Here is a 19,780-nt window from a genome sequence, read left to right on the forward strand (position 1 = left end):
TCAACAAAATATGCAAATCATTATATTTTAGCATCTCCACAACTATGTGATAAACTGGGGGCTCCTTTGCACATCAACCAATCAACGTCGTACTGCGAAGACCCGATGACCGGTAACATCTCGCTGGCTCTCGCGGTTATAAGAGATTTGCCCATCAGCTCGAAGTGTTACTTGGAGTGTGAGGAAGGTTACGATCTGCACGGTCCAGCGGAAATTGAATGTATGCAAAATGGTTCGTGGACACACGGATATCTACCCTGTCGTTCGAATGGTAAATATATATGTGTGCGATGTATTTCTTTACCTTCGTTTTTTTATACAAGCACTTTATCCGCAGATAATAGGACATTAACTTTTTGAAATGATGTTTTACTCACACTTGGTTACTGATGTAACAACGGCAAAAACAGATATTCACAAATAGACAAGAGCCATAATAATATTAAAAGCTGCAGACAGCAGTTCACATTGCACAATGTTCGAGCCCAAACCATCGCTTATTAATTGGCAATACATTTTCCTCCAGGTTCAACAGTTTGTCCAGCACTCGAACTGGAAAAAGGCACAAAATCGTGTAGCAATGAAAACTTGGTCGGTTCCATGTGTAAATTTCGGTGCGATGAGCACCTCCGGCTTGTGGTTTGTATATAAATACATAGGGTTTTATTTCAATCTCAAAACGCTGCAAATCTGCAAGGGAAAAACACTATTCATAGTGTCGATGCATATTTGTGCTGCAAAATCTGTTTAATTGGGTGCTTTTCCTGTTTTTTTCCAAATGTACAAGTGGGCGAAATTAATATTACTAAATTAGTTCGCGCAGAACGAGCCTTCCCAGTCGGCTGTTTTACACATCAGTTCTTTTTTAAACGTTTCTGCTAATGAGAACTAAACTGATGAAGTATATTTTAAATCACTCACAATTCAGGGATCTGGACAGACAGCTTGTCTTCCCAGCTTGTCATGGAGCAACCCAGTACCACTTTGTGTGCCCACCTCTTGTCCTGAATGCACGACTGGCCCTACATGTCAGTACACAACCAAGTTTACGTACTTAGTTGAACAAGTTCCTACCCACCCGCAAAGTAATAAGATAGTAAGTACAGGTGTGTTTTTGGCGTATGAGCTTCGAGGTCATTGTCAGCCGGTCTGTTTTTCATCGAAAAATTGCTTTTCGATGATGTAGCATAAAAAAACTGCAGATTATGATGGTCACTATCATTAATTACTACATTTTTAGACATGATTTGTTTGTTTATGGATGTGATCGCCCAAATACGCAGTAAATCCTGAATAACTACAAAAACACAAATTTGTTGCAAAAAAGCACATTTAGCTGAAAGCTAGACTGGCCAATTGAAAGCCCATTTATATTTTATGTGACCAGCTGTTGTTAATCTTATGGCAACCTTGGTTAAAATAACAGGTGAAAACTATTATTTCGACGGTTTAATAAACAAATATAAAAAAACACGTGTGACTATTGTAGACATATATTTGTTACGTTTTAGAGTTAGAAATTACTATTTTTCATCATTACATTGGCATGGTTACAAACAAACTGATGCAGAAAAATTGCCATTCGCCACTTTCTACTCTGCAAATGTATGACTTTGGTTAATTCATGACATCTCTGGTCTTGAAGATCAACTACGCAGGATACGACATCAGGTGTAAAGTCAACCATCACGGGAGCTCCTTGCTTCGTTGGGATTGCGATTGTTTCGATGTGATAACGAACCGCGACAGGAAGTGCCACGATTTTGAGCGGGAGCAGGAAGCTTGTTCTCACGCCCTTGCCAACCTCATTAAGACCATGTCGTCCGAAGGCTACTACCCAGAACCATGCGACCCTGAAACTTGGTCTAACTATCTCCCATGTAAATAGAACGTGATTTTGTGGTTTTTGGTCACAGCCACAAACGGCACTGACGATTCGCGCACTCAATATAACAATGAAGCATTTTGTATCAAAAGTAGGCCTAAAAAGTGAATATTTTGTTTGTATTTTGTGCACTCCTGTGAAGTAGTTTGTATCGTTACTGTTGCTTGCTGTAGATGTAAAAGGGTTTTGCAACTAATTTTGTTGTTGTAACTGTCGTATCCAGTGGTGGGATTCAAATTTTTTGTCAGGCGGTTCTATCACAAAAGTCATTTTTTTCAGCCATTTCTGTTACAAAAATCCATTGACAATAACCAGTAATGCTAACCGGTTCGCTGATCTCATAAAATTTCGTGAGACGGTTCTACAGAACCGGTGCGAACCGGCTGAATCCCACCACTGGTCGTATACCCTGTATATTCCATTCGCTTTTGTTGTATTTGGAGTGAAATGGCCTTGTGTTATTTTAATTCTTTTATTTCTTTAATGTTTCGCTAATTATTTTCAAGCGGCTACAGTGGAAGTTTGCATCCACAAGCATAAAATAAACCAATATTTAAAATCGGAACCAAGCATTTGTCACTATTTGGACACCCTTCTAAAAAAGGTTTGACAGCTGCCAGACGAGACGGAAGTCATTATAGTTTTAAAGCGCATATAGTGTTCTCAATACGATGTGTTAATTTATGAACCACTGTATGTATTGTTCAAAACTTGCAAATGATTTTCCGACGGGACTAAAACAGATTCAATTTAGATGTGACGTAATGGTAGTAAACGTATAAAAAAACATGTCTGCAAAAGCTTGTGTTTGTGCAGGACAGTCTTATGCCTTGCATTGTTTAGGGATGTTTTAGAACGAAGATTCAGAGATAAATATATTTGTGCTTATCCATACACATAAATCTGCCCATCGCCCACACTAAGGAGGTGCAGGCACCAAATAAAATAATTGTTGCTGTCGGTCACTTTGGTTCATGCAACCCAACCCAATTCTATACCGTTTACTTATTACTCTAAAAAGCCACAATATACGATCGTATGGTGACCTCAACAAATCTCCAATAATATTCAGTGGGAAAAAACTGCAGGACGCGATAGTTTTTTGTTTCCACAGACGAAAACCGGAATATAACCAATATCCCTAGAGTTTCAATTTATAAATTCAAGCTAACTATTAACCAGTTTGATACCAAATATACACCCCTGTCTCGAAAGTGACTGATTTTGCATTGATAATGTAGATTTTAACATTTTCTTGCGAACAAACATAAACTTTTGCTTTAAAGAGCACCACGAACTTGCCATTATAACAGCAACGTTTTCCCAAGGTAAAAATCCACTTGTCGCAGGAATCGTGATACGAAATAGTGAAAGAATATAATTTATTTCGAGTGCGGAACTGGTTCTTGGTCAGCTATCATAAAGAATTTAACCAGCATAAACAGAATAATAGTTCAAACACTTGTCATTGAAATTCTGTTCGTTGAGGGTGTAGTTGCCTGCTTCTTGGAGATCGGTGACGCAACGACATAATTCTTGCTGATGACACGATGTTCTCCACCAAATTTAAACAGCACTTGATTGTGAAAAGAATAACCGCGACGCAAATTACCACCCACACGAATATGTCCATTCTTCTGTAAACGAGCTTTCAAATGGAAAGGAAAAGAAATTCGAACACCGCCACAGTGGTGTTGGTGCTAAAAAATGTTTCCAGTTTGACAAAAACTAAGAACAGAAAATATTGAATGTAAATAGTAAGAAAAAAATACCACATTTGCTTGACAATTTAACTAATACTTTATCCATAACTTACGCTAAACTTTTACTGTTTACATATGCTACAACTTGCCTTAATTTTTGAGCTGACCCAAGCTGCTTTATGACAAAATAACAAAATATGGCAATGCATAACCTATCTTATTAAAAACAGTAGTGAAAAGCCTGTTGATTCACGTTAATATGGCATATTTCTGTCTCGTAAATGAAGCTCAATTCGAACACTAATCTCAACATCACTTTCTGTCAACTAAAAGACTGGCCGACGAAATCCCGTACGTGTTCAGAAAAATTAATTTAAATAAATTAGCGTAGAAGATGTCAATGACCTCATGTTCTAGTTGTTCGTTCTCCCAATATTTGACTTTAAATAGGAAAATAATTGCACGTTTATATTGAGATCGCCGTCTTCTTATTTTGGCCACCGATGATTACAAGCTATTAGTTACACCTCATTTGCATGGAAGTTTTTGTCGTGTTTCATTGATAAAATCATTCAGAAGAAAGAACAGTCTGCATTAGTCTAAATTTTCGGACATTGGGATAAAATGCAATGAATTTAGAAAAAATAACGAAGTTTAAGTGCTCAAAAAAATCCCCTTTTTAAGACAAAAATTCCCCTCGAAGATAAACATCGGAAGACAACATCCCATGAGAGATAAGTAAATTACTGAGTAGTATAGTATACGCATATATATGTATGTACTATTGTAAAACTAACATTCAAAATAAATATGTATTTATCTTAAACCACTAAATTTAAAATAAACATCTTTATCGAGCCCGTAAAGTAAATTTGCAAGTAATAAATATTTTTTTGAAGCTTTTCTCTCTCGTTATTTTCATACCTCGTATCCACTTTCACGCAAAGCCCATGCTTGCACAATTTTGATTGACAGAGCACAATTTTGTTTGCAAAACTGTCGGGTTTATTAAATTATTATCAAAAAATGCCTTACCAGCCAAGCTTTGATCGTCGACTACCCGGACGAATTAAAAAGGTTTGTCTTATCTTGTTTCAAAATACTCTAGTTTAATATATTCACGTCCACCCTCTTCAACATTGATAAATAGACAAATTAACCAATAGCCTATTTAATTTCTTCGAAATCTGGAAATATGTGCATGTTATTTTGTAAATTAACTTGTCCTGTAATTCTGAGATATTTCGGTTAAGTTTGTGTTATTTATGTTTTCATCTTTTAATTAAAAACACTAACTTAAAACCTACCTTAATGCACAAATATACCAACTTTCTGCTTTGTGATACGTTAGTACTTGGAATCATCTCCTGGGGCAGACAGCAGAATCATGGCAGATGACCTTCAGAAGACCTTCAAGTATGTAATATGTACATTCATCATGTAGATTAAATAAACTAGTGTTACTAATGTTATTATACGTTCTTGTTGTGATAGATTTTGATTGGTTGATTGTGTGTCTGTATTGAATATCAAAACTTGTTGAAAATAAAATTTATATTCCCACAGAACTGATTATGGAAGAAGAAAACGAACTGTTTTCAGACTGCTGGTTGCCCAGGGTAATGTTTACGTTATAGATGATAACAACATAGTGTTAATCTGAATAAAAAAGCCAAAGCTAGTATGCTGTTGATCATAATGTAGTAGATGACATAAGGTAGTAGACGGACTCTAACTGGGTTCATTATCATAAACCTTATGTAATATGATTAACAGCATACTAGCTTTGGCTTTTTTATTTAGATTAAAAGAATTGGCACCCAAACATAGTGTTAGGTTTTCTCTTTTACATATAAATAAACAAATATCAGATTGGAAAGTTTGCGCTGAGGGTGTTTTTGGCGAACATTAATTGCTCTGGGAATGCAAGGAATATTAAAGTGTTGCCGCTAATTTTTTTGTGAGGATTTAAAAAAAGGAGTTAAATGTTGTGCAAGGATTAAAACGTTGTGCAATCTTAACATGGGCACCTGAATTGATAACCTGCATGGTTTTATTGATTCCCATGCAATTTTATTTTGCATATTTATTAATCATACATTTTTTGTGCAAAATAAAATTTAATTGACAAAACTTTTTTCCCATCCAGTGCACAAAGATATCCTGAATTCTAAAGAGTTTGCTCATGCAGTGTTGAATGAAAATGTAAAAAAGAAAAAGAAGAAATTGAAGCAAAACAGCTCAAGTGCATCATGTTCGGATGAAGACGTTCGCTTAGTTGAATACAAAGTATAGTTTTATTCTTACAAATGTTATTATTTATTTCACAAATAAACCACAGTGAAAACACAAAACCATTTTAAAAGTAGAAAACTTTAAAAAAATCAGCATTCTTTCATGCATTCACTGGTTGTGCGTCCAAACCTGACCATGAGCTTGATTTTTCATGTTTTGCTCCGTCTTGTCAGGAAAAAGTGGCTGATCCAGCTTGGTGCAAGGCTGGGCTGAGAAGCCTGTAAACTTATTGGTCAGCAGTCTGGTCACAAAACTCAAATATTTTGGTGTTTGCAGAACACAAATATGATGAACAAGTCAATGGCTTCTATCTATACTAAGGAGGAAAAGCTTAACGAGAAGCTTACACCATCCAAACAGCCATTGTCATTCGATGAAACAACAGCATCAGGTGCCAATATTAAACAAACATATGTTAACTTTTTTTAAACCATGTAGTACAAATTTTAAATTTTGTTAGGCCTGGATTCCTGGACCTAATTTATATTACTCTTAGTTTTTGAATCTTAGTCTCTGCTGATAACAAATAACTTGTTTATTCCATGTAATTTGCTTGTAAATATGAAGTGTGTGAATTATCATTTTGTAGGCATTTGATATTTGTTCTGATTTTGCAGGCTGGTTCATTGACAAAGGACCGCTGAAAGCCACACCTTCAACTGATGCAACTGATGGACTTGATCAAGTTTCACAAGTTGACATTAAAGACTCAACTAATGAAGCAGATTCAAATTCCTGCAATGCTAATAATTTAAATACAAATGGAACACACACTCTTCAAGAAACTGGCGCAAATGTGGACAATGATTTAAATAATCAACAAAATATTAATGAAAATGAGACAGTAAATAAAAAAACGGAAGCTGTTAAAAGGAAAAAGGTAAAAAAGGATTTAAAATCAGGTAAAAAAGTGAAGAAGAGAAGAACAGATGAAGCAAATGAAGAGGACTTCATTCCTCTTATGGCAAAAAAGCAATTTGAATTAAAAAAATCTGATGTCACTTTTGCAGACTTTGCTGGAAATGAGGGTAATTATGCATGAAGGTCATAAAGGATTTTGTTTTATTGGAATGACTCTTTTTCACATAAAAACAACATTTATCATAATTCAAATTTGTTGGACAAGTTTAGTCTTATATGAAAAGTTTATAAAAAACATCTTGAAAACTGTTTTACCTACTGTATGATAACTATGTGTTTGTTTTCTAACAGCTTCATTGCAAGAACTTGCCAGACTTCTTTTACACATGAGCCACCCAGAGATCTACAGCACATTGGGTGTTTCCCCTCCACGGGGTGTTTTGCTTCATGGACCTCCTGGCTGTGGCAAGACTCTCCTCGGTAATGCCGTCGCCGGGCAACTGAACCTTCCTATGTTGCGATTGGCTGGCCCTGAACTGATTGGGGGCGTGTCTGGTGAAAGTGAGAGGCGTGTCCGAGAGGTATTTGACACAGCCACTGACAATGCACCCTGTGTGCTGTTCTTGGGTGAGGCATAAAGTTTTTCTGCTTGATGTATTCATTAGGGATGAAGTTTAAGTTTTCAGTGTGTTAAGTGACTGAAAAACATGTTTTTATTATTTAAACCAGTGGTTTTCTTGTTGACAACCCTTGTGATAATACACTTTAAATTGATAACCAACCAGTTTTCATACCACCTTCTTTTTATTCCTGCTAACAATATTTCAAATATCAATGATAGAAGTATGAAATATTTATATAACCAACCCTTATGATTCAACACCCATCCACATCCAGTGAGCATATCAGGTTAAGAACCTAGCTGCTTCAAAGCACATTTTGCGGAAATGTGTAAATTACATTTACCCCAAACAAGTTACCGCTATAACTGTTGTTTGCCAGAAGTCCCTGCCCAAGACTAGCCATTAGTCGATAGAACCCATTATATTTTCATCAGAAAACTGACTAGGGGGAAACGCTACTGTAAACTTACAATACCACATTCATTTATTTAACTTTTTTACGCAATTGTTTTGTGTCCAGATGAAATCGATGCAGTGGCACAGAGGAGGGAAAATTCATCCAAGGATATGGAACGTCGAATTGTGGCCCAAATATTGACGTGCATGGACGATTTGAACAGAGGAACCCAACAAGTTATGGTTGTCGGGGCAACCAATAGGCCTGAAATGCTTGACACTGCTTTGAGAAGGGCTGGAAGGTGGAAATTTAACTCATTATTTGTCAAATGAATAATAGAAAATTTTGTTTATATTTATTTTAAAAAGTTCTTTACACAAACTTGCAATTATATTCAAACTTGTGCTGTTATTTTAGACGGAGCAGAGGTCTTAATGCAACACAAAACATTTATTTGAACTAATCTGTAATTGTTTCAACAGAAAATATACAAGTTAGTTTCACACAACGCAACCTACTCTTATTTTTTGTAGATTTGATCGTGAAATTTGCCTTGGAATTCCAGACGAAAAAGCAAGAACACAAATCTTGCAAGTTTTGTGTAAAAATCTCAAATTGGCTGATGATGTCAGTTTTCAACTAATTGCAAGACTTACTCCAGGGTAACTCATGTAAATATTTTGTTGCAAAAAAAGTGTGTATTAAATTTTCTGTTGTAAACCATTTGTATTGATGTCGATAATTTATTTGCACTAACATTAATCTAAATCCATGCTTTGAAATATTTGTAACAGACAGTTGTAATATTATTCGACAGTTACGTGGGGGCCGATTTATTATCTCTGTGTCGTGAGGCAGCAATGCATGCAGTCAACCGTATCCTCAACGTCACAGATAAAGGTGACGTCACAGGTCAGTTTTTTTACCTAGATTTCAAAAATGGTCAAGAATTTTTTTCATTCTCTAATTTGGAAACAAATCCAATTATTTTTGTCTCAAGATGATTACCGGCTTTTAGTTCATTGTTAATAATTGTAGCGTCACAAACCAACAACAAGGAGAACATTCTGGAATTACTTCGCACCGAGCTAACATTCGACGGTGACCTCCTTCAGTCTCTTCACATCCAGTGCCAAGATTTCCAGCTTGCAGTTGGCGACGTTCAACCTTCTGCCAAAAGAGAAGGCTTCGCAACTGTTCCTGACGTCACGTTTGATGACGTGGGTGCTCTTGAGTCTATTCGGGAAGAGCTTTCCATCGCTATACTGGTGAGTACTGGTCGTCAAGGCAACCAACGGCGCGTATAGCGTTTCAAAACCAGTGTACGTGATGCGGCGAGCGTAGCCCTGTGTGACGTCACAAGCAACTAACACCTAATTCGAATTCATGATTGTTTAAACTTGGGCGGCGGCAGGCAACAGGGTTATTTGTTTTGGCCTGGAATTGCGTATTGGATTCGTGGATTGGTTTTGAAGCATTCTGGAACGTTTTCAATATGCTTTCTTGTGGCTTAGTTCAAATATTTGCAAGATAATTAAATATAACGTATATTTAGCTTTCCTGTATTCTAATTTTTGCTTGATGTTGTGTGTATTTAATCTACGCGCTTGGTAGATAAAAACATGTGTTGAAGCCCGAGTAAACATCAAACAATGGAAATAACTTTTCATATATCCAGGGTCCAGTCAGAAATCCCGCGGCGTTTGCGGCTTTGGGACTTTCCCGGGCTTCTGGTGTGCTTCTTGCGGGTCCTCCGGGATGTGGCAAAACTATGTTGGCCAAAGCCGTCGCCAACCAATCTGGGATTAACTTCGTGTCAGTGAAAGGTCCCGAACTGCTCAACATGTATGTGGGTAGGTGGAGATAGGGTTTACCCTCATAAAAATTGTCATGTTTCTAAATATTGTGCATTGAATAATATAGAGGTATTGTTTTTATTCAAAGGCTTGTTTTATACTAAAAAAATCAATTGGAAAGTGTTAATTTCGAGTGACGTAGAACTTGCGTCATCGTGATGTCATAGATCCATTGCTAATCATAATCTAAAACCTGCGACCCGCGAACACGTAATATGAGTAGGATTAATTTATGTGGTATAAGTGACGTCATGATTTGTACAAGGTGAGAGTGAGCGGGCGGTGAGGCAGTGTTTCGAACGAGCTCGGAACTCCTCACCTTGTGTGATTTTCTTCGATGAATTGGATTCTCTCTGTCCAAGACGGACCTCCGCTGAGGTGTGTTCAAAAATACCGTGTTATCCACTTTTTTTGTTAGGACTGTATAATGTCGGTACAACAGCACAGTAAATTTATTTGCTGGCGTTTAAAATTATGTTGTAGTTTTACGAGGTAGGACATTTCCGCAACATTTTCCGTTTCTCCGCGAAATACCGAACTACGGAAAAGCTGCATTACAATAACTCCCTATTGTGGTACAAGAATATAGTTTTTGTCAAAATCAACTATGTAAAACTTAGTTACATTCTTATGAAGCTGGTATTTTTGTCAAAACTTAACAACAACAAGTAACGTTGCACAAGCGAACATTTGTACAATTGGTTCCAAAAAAAATTGTGCATCTTTCCATATTTCCGGGAACGCTTATTCTTATGTTCATAAGAACGCTTCATAAACACAACGTTTTGTTCCAGAGTGGAGCAAGCGCACGTGTCGTCAACCAGATGTTGACCGAGTTGGACGGTTTGGAATCGCGGAAGCAAGTTTTTGTGATTGCTGCCACAAACAGACCAGATATCATCGACCCAGCTGTGCTGAGGTATGTTGTCTACTTATGGTCTGGCTATGAATTGGTAACAAGGCTTATTGCATTATGCTTCCTTGACTAACTTTGCAAATCCAAGGTTGCCATACCGTGCTTATTTTGGGTGATTAGTTTTTTTTTTAATTTTCGCCTCCGAGCTTGCTTATTTCTTGAAAAATACTGATTATTGGTTATATGGCACGAAGCTTAAAAATCGGCCACTTTCCAAATAAAAGGTCAACCATCGTGAAGAAAAAGTAGCAATATTCTCAAAATCGGACGGAGTTTTGACACAAATCCAACATTGCGGAAAAATATACAGCGTTTTTCACTGGGGGAAGTAGTTGCCGTTCATGGCCATGTTTTAGAACAAAATTGCAAACCCGATTTAATTATTTCTGTCTGAAACATTTTTTGTGGAGTATATGGTTTGATATATTTCCAATGAAACCGTACAATATATCTAAATATATAAATATCGTTACAAGAATAATTTGGGATGACTTGACGTACAATAAAACTCATATTTCAGACCAGGAAGACTGGACAAGACCTTGTATGTCGGGATTCCCACCAAAACCGATTTGGTGAAAATCCTGCGCACAATTACGAAGGTAATGAACACATTTGTGGGCATTTTATATTCTTTAAATACTCGTTTTTTTTTAGAACGGAACGCGACCCCAATTTACTGATGACGTCGACCTGGAGGCAGTGGCGCGTGACGAACGGTGTAGTGGTTTTACAGGTGGGAACTACTCATGCCATGACTTTCAATATATATGCTTTTATTTTATTTATAATTTGTGTGACAACATTTCAAAACAGTGATTCCGTTTGGTTAATGCCACCTTGTGGAAGGTGAAAGTAGCACACATAGGCACCTAGTCCGGGTGGGGCGGCGCCCCCCAGGTTCTTAAAAAAAGAAAACGATTGGCTATTACGCGCGTCTGTCCGCACCATGTAACTCGTCGCATTCGTAACGTTCGAAGACAAAAAGACCTAAAAACAATGTGTTTCTTACACGACGCACACAAAATATGTTGACCTACTTTCGCTTGCGTAACTGACATCGGTTGTTGCAACGTCACTCTCGCAGTATGATATGCCAACAGGTACTTACTGGTTGTGTCGTAGACCGATCTCGTGTGTTCATCGTTAACGCCGCCCTTTTGGCTAATACGCCTCATGCATTGAAATTCAAACACAGTTTTTCGATACTCGATGACGTCATAGTAACAAATTATGACGTATTAGTATAGCCGCCCTGCCTGGAAAAATGAAAACTAGGCGCCTATGGTAGCACATGTATTGTATGTAAAGTCACAAAATAAAATCATTCAGGTTATAAAATCGCAACAAAACGTTCGTGACGTCAATAGAATAGTACGGTTTTTGGCCTTCCGAAATAAAGATTGTTTTTACCAGTTTAGCCTCGTTTTAGGGGCCTTAATAATTAAAATAGCATACCAGACTATTACTGCTAATAGGTTGAACTTATGAGAATCGAATGCAGTAGGCCGGTTTTTATATTGTTTTGTTATGTAAACAACCACTGACGTCATGTTTGTTGTTTACTTATTTCAGGAGCTGATATATCTGCCTTAGTTCGTGAATCTTCGTTAAACGCCCTGAGATCTTCAATATGTCACGGTTGGGACGAAATAATGCCAGAGGAAGACGCAACTTCACAAAACCTTAAAGTTTCGATGGAAAATATTAACGTGGCATTGAATAAAATACAACCATCAATATCAGTTGAGGTATTTGTGTACATGCTCTTTTTAACAGTTTATAATTTATTTAATAAATACCCAACAAATTTATTATGTCTCATAACAAGGCACAGTATATACTTGTTTTGCAAGTGATATTACTCCAGCAAATCTGTAAATTAGGTTGTTTTTTTACGACAAGTGCGCAGAAATGTTGTTTCATCAATGCAATGCACATGATTGTATTTCCAAAACCTGATAGTAGTTCTTTTGTGGCTGGTAAAAATCTAAGATATTCTCTATGTAAATGACTTATCACTTGGAAACTTTAACAGCATACCATTTATGTTCCTCATAGGACAGACGAAGATACGAATCTTTGTGTCCTAAGTTGCATATCAGATGATGAACGATGTATTGTTCGTTTTCGTTATTCGACCAATACAACTGTTCCTGTTCAATTGCGAAGTTTTAAATTTAATTTATGTTTTTGTGTAACTGGGTGAAAATGGGTCGGAGATATAGGCAGGCTTTTGCGTTGACAAATTCAAGTTTTGTTCAATAAAAATGAAGGACTTTGCCGACGAGATCCAACAGGTTTGATTAGTAAACGGCTTTTGAGCTGTTTGTTGTCAGTACTGTGATTCAGGTGACACAGTCCCATGTGATTAAGATTGTTTAATGCGTAAAACCAAAGTGGATTTGCCAATAATGGAAACTGACGAACGTAGGGCGGATTGTTTACAGTACTGGTGTTTGCTCACCACAGTGCCCGGCATTATACCTAATGGTTGGGTCACGTTTTAAAAGTGCAGTTCAAAATGGTTTCACATTGCGCTGCCAGTCTGGCTTTGGTCTTGGTGCCATTATAAAAGGCATTTGAAAAATTAAAAAATGACGTTGCAATAGGCGTTGAAAACGGCCTTGTCTTCGGTCGCATCGCAATGTTAAATTAACACCATCACAATCAGATCAGTATAATGCTTCACATATTTATTTCAAGCCAAACACAATGCGTTTTGGGGGAAGGATTATGAGCTCATCCGTGCTTCGAAACACATTAGAAGGTCACGTGCTGATAGTCACGTGTGTTTCGTTGACGTGAGTACACAATCGCGTGACGTGATTTTCTCCTAACCATTGAATGACTTTGCGAGCCGGACTATCTGTAATTGTCAGGCAACACAGCGATTGTAATTGATATGCCGCACATGACAACACGTTTAAACTGTTGATTTTTTACTGAAATCCAGATGTGTTTATTTGTAAATGAATTTTGAAAACATTTAGAATAAAAACAGACCAAAAGCTAATTGTTTAACTTCTGACTAAACCCAATCCATAAAGCATAAATGTGATGATTTATATCAGTTTATTAGATTGTCATATCACCAGAGACACATTAATGGTGTTAGATGTATGAGAAAATGTTCAAGCACGAAATAAGAATCTCTAAAATTTGTTGTCAACTAATTTCACAAACAGCTTGTTTCAATTTTCAAATAATTATTGTTCAGTTTACAATTTGCTTGCAAAGACTCCATCTGTCATGCAGTTAACAAGACGGTCAAATGCATAATTCAATAGGGCATAATGAAGTATGTAACAATTGCAATTAAAGGTCAAAAAGCAAGAAAATAATGAAGTAAAGTTTTTTCTATAAATTTAAAAGTCACGATCGCTTCATAACCTGGGATTCCAAAAACTCCGCAATCAAACAATAAAAAAGTAATGTCATATAATAATGTACGAGCACGTACAATTACCCAGGCTCAAGCCCGCCATTTATAAAATAAACACAAATTCATCTATGAACACAGTAAATATATATAGAAGTTTAGTGCATGTTCAAAAAAGCACGGAATTGTCATCAGATGCCATCAATGTATGTAATTAATACACTATTTGAATTACACAAGAATGCACTTTTGTATAGTTATCAATAAATCCACACTTAGCTTCTGGTGATTGTACGACCATTTCCTATATGTCCATTTGTTTTGTGTTCAACTCCATTTGCTACAAATCCATTTTTTGTAATCCCATTTGCAGCATGTCCATTGGAGATGTGTCCATTTTTTAGTTCACCATTGCTTGATGGTTGTTTTCCACCTTTTAGATCAATTTCTCTTCTAATTCGTGCAAAAGGGCCAATCGCGGGATCAAACACAAAATCCCACAGCACCTTGCACCATGATGTGTAAAACGGAAGTTCGTCGTAAAAATCAGGGGCAATTTTCTTCATCTGAAGAAATATGAAAAACAAATTTTAAACAGGGAACAGTTTCCCTGACAAGGTTCCATACCTTGATGGGCATCTGTCAAAAATATTCATATTTTATCTAATTCAGTCACAAAAAAAAGCAAAATAGATTTCCATGTTTTCAACATTTTTAAAAATAAACTTTAACGATGCAGTTAAATCTATATATACTCAACCAAATTCTCAATTACAACGTAAGTATGGACTATTCTTTGATAGTTTTGCACATAGCATTTTTTATGCATTTATATATCATATGTACATTTCTTGTCTGCTTACCAGAGGTAACTTGGAGCTTGGAATAGCAGGAAAGTCGTGGTGCTCAACATGGTATCCAACATTAAATGTTACAAGGTTTAAGCTGCCATAGTAGGAGTATGTTTCGAAACCTTGTGTATACATGTAATGCTCAGAAATAAAGTGCCCCGATATGGGGTGAAGCCCAAGAGACAGTAAAGTACCCGAAAGCAGGTACACCAAAGGTCTTACGCCCCACATGTGTAAAATCCAACCATCGAACATCAGTTGAATAATAAGGTTATGAATTTCCAATGTAGTAATTGGTTTGGGGTTGACAGCCAATGGACGAAGGACATAAAAAAGTGGGTTTAGAAACAACCAAATGATCTTCATGAAGCTGTTGCCGAAAAATCTACCCTCCCACTCTGTTGGGAGGTCTACGTCTAAATTGTCACCTCCTAAATATCTGTGATGGTCTATGTGGTATTTTTTGAAGCCAATCGACATTGGCACACCAAGGGGTAGATTGGCAAACATTCCAAAGTATCTGTTCCACTTGGCATGATGATATCCATATGCTGTGTTATGTGATATGTCGTGGATAGCAAGAGTCAAGGAATGGTTGATGGATCCACCGAAGACGTAGGCCCAGAAGATAATCGCCCACCAGCTCATGTCTTTAGACAAGTAGCACATAACAACTTGCATGGCCACCATGGCGGCCACAACATATGTAAAATGGTTGTCCGTTGTGAAAAGCTGCTTGATCTGAGGATATTTTTCTGTAAACATTTAATATGGATGTCAAGCAAAGGAAAATAAAAGATATTCATTGCAACCCAAACATATTATTGTATACAAAATCAAATTTATTATTATTTTTAAGGCAATTATGTTATTTGCATCATTGCATGGAATATGTTGCATAATATTTCTGTGCAGATTTTAGATAAAAAACGTACTTAGCATTGCTTTCCTTCGGTCTCCATGAGGTTGGTCAGTGTAAGTCCACTGAAAATCTTCTCTTGAAACCTTTGCCCCCATTTCAAAAATTACACAAAACTTCACCCTCACCCTGTGATAAATTAGAAAGAACATCCAAAAACAAATTTAAAACAAATGCCTTGTTTGTACATGCAAGCGAACCTGACCAAAAAAACTAATGCAAGTGCCACCAAACAATACACCGGCGGCTTCCAGTGACGAACTTTGACTTAAAAATTTGTAAAACCTATTACGCAATTTTTATTTTTTTCCCCACCCGTTACCAAGCGAACTAATCAAGCGGAACACAGGCCACTCCTTTTAACATTTCTATTTGATCGACATATTTTTAAAGCATATGTTTGGAAGTAAATAGTGGTAATTTTTGCAACGTTATGGCAAATGAAAAAGAAAGAGAAAGTAAAGCAATGGAAAAAATTGCTCACGATGCGCCATTATTTATCACGTAACTGCTGTGACTTATTTTTTTATTTAAAACCAGAATAAAAACCATGTGGATTGCTACGGTCTTGTTGTAAAACAATCCTGTTTTAGTCGAAAAAACTGCGAAGGAGACCATGGAACTTTATTGTTTTGTTAACTGGTAGTAAAGTTATTGCACACTGTAGCAACACGCATGTTTCCCTACTTAATTCATTTGGAACACATACGGACCGAAGACTGCAGACGGTGTTAAGCTTTCCTGCAGGAGCTCCCACAGGCTTTCTGGCATCCTGCTGGACAACACATTTTTTCTGACACTTTGTTATAAAACGCTCATTTCGTAATCCTTCAACCACTTCAGTCTAGTCCAGTCTCTCTCAGTCGCTCGTATTCTCTCGGCCCTGTCGTTATTCTTGCCATCGCGCTATAAACGTTCGCACTTTCTTTTAATAGTTAAATTCGCTGCAATTCAGTCACGTGTTAAACGCGCTTGAAACTAGTTAAACTTAAGCCACCTGGTAATTGCAATCGTGTGTTTCCATTAATAAAGAAGTCTGTTCACGGAGCTTTTAATTCAGTAGTCTATATCAGCAAGAACACGCAAACAAACTATTTTAGCTTTAGCAAAGCAGCGACTGGGAATCCTAATTGTACGCTGCAACACTCATGTGCAGTCGCTTCACATGCTACCATGATGCTACTGCTGGCTTTCTTTGTCACGTCTTTCTATTTTAGGTTCGATTCGAATCGCTACATGCAGGTCCCATGAAAGAGGGTACAATCACACGGATCTAGCAGAAAGGAATCTCAAAATGTGCTTGATGAACACCAATTGATGTTTTCTTTAAAACTGAGGGTCGCTTTCTAACAAGATGTAAATTATAAAGGTGTTCTCACGGTTTTTCCTCTCAAAAAAAGCCCAGGCTACATGGGGTGAGCTAGAATTTTCCGATAGTAAATTTTGTACAAAAATTGCTGTTTAGACAACTTTTAATTTCTGAAAAACCATTCAGTTAACGAACTCCACGGGACATAACGGGCAGCTTTGTAAATTCCGAACCCGAACACAGCAAGTAGACACGCGAGAGAGATTTTCAATTCCTTTTCAAGTCGTCTCATCACTGGATTCTCCTTACGCATTAACTCCAACATCTCGCCTCTCTGGTTCTTATGCGGAAACGGAATATCGGGTATTGGAATGTCCAGAAAGTTACACAACGGTCCCCAACCATCTTTCACTTGGTAAACAAGAAGCTGATTCTTTGGGACAACCTGAGCATGGTTTTGCGATTAATTCTCAACAAAAAGATAACATTTTTGCGAATTAAAAAAGAAAAAAAATATTCTCGCAAGATTTTGTCTCATATTTTTAATATTTCATCTCAAAAGTTTAGAAATGTATTTAAGAGGAAAATGAAATAAAAAAACGATTGTCTATTAAATTTTAAAGTACAAAAAAGAACAAATCAATCTTTTTTTTGGAAAAAGCATATTATCCATTACTGCGCAAATAGCATTGCTGCAAAATATATTTTGTTAGCAATAACAGCACGTACATGTTGAACTTCCCGGTTGTGTCTTCTGTACATTTTAATGATCGATTCATCGTTTTGTATCGAAACTGACCCAAATAGCACACCCATTCCCGACCTCCTAAGAACATCAGTTCGACCGATCCCTGTATTTGAAAATGAATGGATCTTTAAGGTGACATACAGGCAGTAGTGTTGGATTCTTGCATTGATGTCGTGACGATTTGTTCATCATCCACACAAACACAAGCCTCATTTTCCAAAAAGGTTTATGAATATGAAAGTCAAAGCTTTTATACTGCTATTTTTGCTACCAGGCATATACTAATTAAGCAAAATCGTTCTTCTGACACTTAAGTTTCTGAAGTTATTTATTCGAAACCGACGTTTCCTCTGCCATCCGGCGAGACTTTCTCAGGGTTATGTCCACATATTGCATCAAGCGCATAAACACTTTCAGTCTGTTGGTGAGCATGAATGTGAGAAACGTTTCAAACACTAACTGCGTTTCTAACCCGTGCTAGTATTGTCATCACGTCCAGGATCAACAACAGACTTGCGCTTTTAACTTCCGCTTCAAAATTTTATCATTTATTTTTGCGGACTTTCGGTAGAGTCACCAGTTTTTGATTTTCATTTGTGAAATTTAGGCAATTCTGTCATGAACGTTGAATTGTTGTCGAAATGCAAAACAATTAATTTTTTTTCGAGAAAAATTAAAAGCAAGCCCTACTATTTGGTTTGATCAATTTTTCTAAAATTTTGCTATTTACTTTACCTATTTTTTCAAGGTAGTTGCTTAATTTTCTTCCACTGTATGTGAAGGCTCTCAACATCCGAAAGCCGATGTCCTTGCCCAGGTTATCCACTTGTTTTCGAAGACTGCGACACCAAACCTCTTCGTCCCGATATGTTAAAATAACCTGCGAAAAGTGGTCTTCTGAGTGGCGTTTACATTTACCTCCAGTAAGTAATCACAAGTATAAGGCTTAAAAATTCTGCAGCAATGTGGATCCAAACTTGCAAGTCACGACTTGCGGTAAAATAGCAAGCTGTTTTCATGCACATGATTGGTATCTCTATGATAAGATATGAACTCAGAAGCTAGTTGAACCGATGTCAAAACGAATCAATAGCGACGATGCGAAGCATGTAACACTACACGATAACATAAAGCAAATTGCGTATCGCTTATGTAAGATATGAGATTATCAAGGACGGTGGAAAGCTATGGAATACCGTACATGTTGTGAAAGAAAGCAAATCTTGGCGTATGGTACTTTTGAAAATGCAAACAAATAACACAATTTTAACATACCTTTGTATCCGGGAAGGCGTCAAAAATTTCCTCCCAGTAAAAACAACACGGATTGTCAACAACAGCATCAACATTCTCATACATTCGTCTCATATCTTCCACTTTAAATCCTTCATCAAGTTGTCTCTTCCAGTCATCACCAAAATACCAGAAATTTTCCATCCAGTCGTAAACCTCATACCCAAGCAGGTTGAGGGCTGCAGTCATTGATTTTGTGCCAGTTTTTGGAAGACCCGCAACTATGATCTTCATTTTTAAAGCTCCTGCAGCGTAAATTTGTGCTCTGCAATTATATCCCCTGCAATGTATTCACTTCCTCACCACAGTGACCGAGCTTTACCACACCGCAAATTATAGTTAAACATTAACGTTTAGAATGTTGACCGCAAAAACCGCGCCGTAAGAACCTGCATTGACGAAACCTTGTCACGGCCAAAATTAACCGATCTTTATCATAAAAATGATGTTCGTTCATTTCCAATGACTTGATTTTCAATTTCTGTAGTTTTATCAACATGTATTATAATAATTTACAATCTAACATCACTACATGCCGATCAGCATCCAAATGCAATGACGTTTTTGTCCTCTGATTGTCATTAGCAGGATCGCAACATAAAAAGACGCATACACGAGCTATAATTTAAACTTTCATCAGGCATCATTCACTGATTCGCAAAAAAATAATCAAAATTCTTGTGACCACTCTCTACAGCTAAAGTGGCTGTCTTGGGAACAATTCCAGTGACCTTATGATCGA

At 37.0% G+C, this 19,780-nt stretch overlaps 3 protein-coding genes across 3 annotated transcripts; 1 reads left to right on the plus strand and 2 right to left on the minus strand.

Annotated features, from left to right (window-relative positions):
• Positions 1 to 4,539: 4,539 nt before the first annotated feature.
• LOC145894095 (nuclear valosin-containing protein-like) lies at positions 4,540 to 12,732 on the plus strand. The gene is made up of 18 exons (XM_082982550.1): positions 4,540 to 4,665; positions 4,940 to 5,004; positions 5,155 to 5,207; positions 5,738 to 5,877; positions 6,160 to 6,274; positions 6,501 to 6,911; positions 7,096 to 7,371; positions 7,888 to 8,065; positions 8,298 to 8,426; positions 8,582 to 8,676; positions 8,803 to 9,032; positions 9,443 to 9,617; positions 9,886 to 9,998; positions 10,415 to 10,539; positions 11,057 to 11,138; positions 11,194 to 11,272; positions 12,112 to 12,287; positions 12,598 to 12,732. Exons 1-18 carry the CDS (start codon positions 4,615 to 4,617, stop codon positions 12,643 to 12,645), a joined length of 2,541 nt encoding a protein of 846 aa, XP_082838676.1. The 5' UTR covers positions 4,540 to 4,614; the 3' UTR covers positions 12,646 to 12,732.
• Positions 12,733 to 13,594: 862 nt separating this feature from the next.
• On the minus strand, positions 13,595 to 15,907 carry LOC145894223 (sphingolipid delta(4)-desaturase DES1-like). Its single transcript, XM_082982734.1, has 3 exons — positions 15,705 to 15,907; positions 14,782 to 15,524; positions 13,595 to 14,484 (listed from the first exon to the last, which is right to left on the minus strand). The coding sequence occupies exons 1-3, from the start codon at positions 15,838 to 15,840 to the stop codon at positions 14,194 to 14,196; spliced, it is 1,170 nt and encodes a 389-aa protein (XP_082838860.1). The 5' UTR covers positions 15,841 to 15,907; the 3' UTR covers positions 13,595 to 14,193.
• Positions 15,908 to 17,160: 1,253 nt separating this feature from the next.
• Positions 17,161 to 19,272, minus strand: LOC145895863 (uncharacterized). The gene is made up of 4 exons (XM_082984644.1): positions 19,021 to 19,272; positions 18,481 to 18,625; positions 17,727 to 17,848; positions 17,161 to 17,442 (listed from the first exon to the last, which is right to left on the minus strand). Exons 1-4 carry the CDS (start codon positions 19,270 to 19,272, stop codon positions 17,161 to 17,163), a joined length of 801 nt encoding a protein of 266 aa, XP_082840770.1.
• Positions 19,273 to 19,780: the final 508 nt, after the last annotated feature.

The sequence above is a fragment of the Ascidia mentula genome, chromosome 3, assembly GCF_947561715.1.
Source record: "Ascidia mentula chromosome 3, kaAscMent1.1, whole genome shotgun sequence".
In the NCBI taxonomy this organism is placed as follows: Eukaryota; Metazoa; Chordata; class Ascidiacea; order Phlebobranchia; family Ascidiidae; genus Ascidia; species Ascidia mentula.

Coding starts and splice junctions, on each gene's coding strand:
- LOC145894095 (XM_082982550.1), top strand. CDS start 4,615: ATGCCTTACCAGCCAAGCTTTGATCGTCGACTACCCGGACGAATTAAA. Junction 4,666..4,939: donor TACCCGGACGAATTAAAAAG/GTTTGTCTTATC, acceptor GTGATACGTTAG/TACTTGGAATCATCTCCTGG. Junction 8,427..8,581: donor ATTGCAAGACTTACTCCAGG/GTAACTCATGTA, acceptor ATTATTCGACAG/TTACGTGGGGGCCGATTTAT.
- LOC145894223 (XM_082982734.1), bottom strand. CDS start 15,840: ATGTTCTTTCTAATTTATCACAGGGTGAGGGTGAAGTTTTGTGTAATT. Junction 15,525..15,704: donor CCGAAGGAAAGCAATGCTAA/GTACGTTTTTTA, acceptor AAATGTTTACAG/AAAAATATCCTCAGATCAAG. Junction 14,485..14,781: donor CAAGCTCCAAGTTACCTCTG/GTAAGCAGACAA, acceptor ATATTTCTTCAG/ATGAAGAAAATTGCCCCTGA.
- LOC145895863 (XM_082984644.1), bottom strand. CDS start 19,272: ATGAAGATCATAGTTGCGGGTCTTCCAAAAACTGGCACAAAATCAATG. Junction 18,626..19,020: donor ACGCCTTCCCGGATACAAAG/GTATGTTAAAAT, acceptor CACTTTTCGCAG/GTTATTTTAACATATCGGGA. Junction 17,849..18,480: donor CAACTACCTTGAAAAAATAG/GTAAAGTAAATA, acceptor TTTCAAATACAG/GGATCGGTCGAACTGATGTT.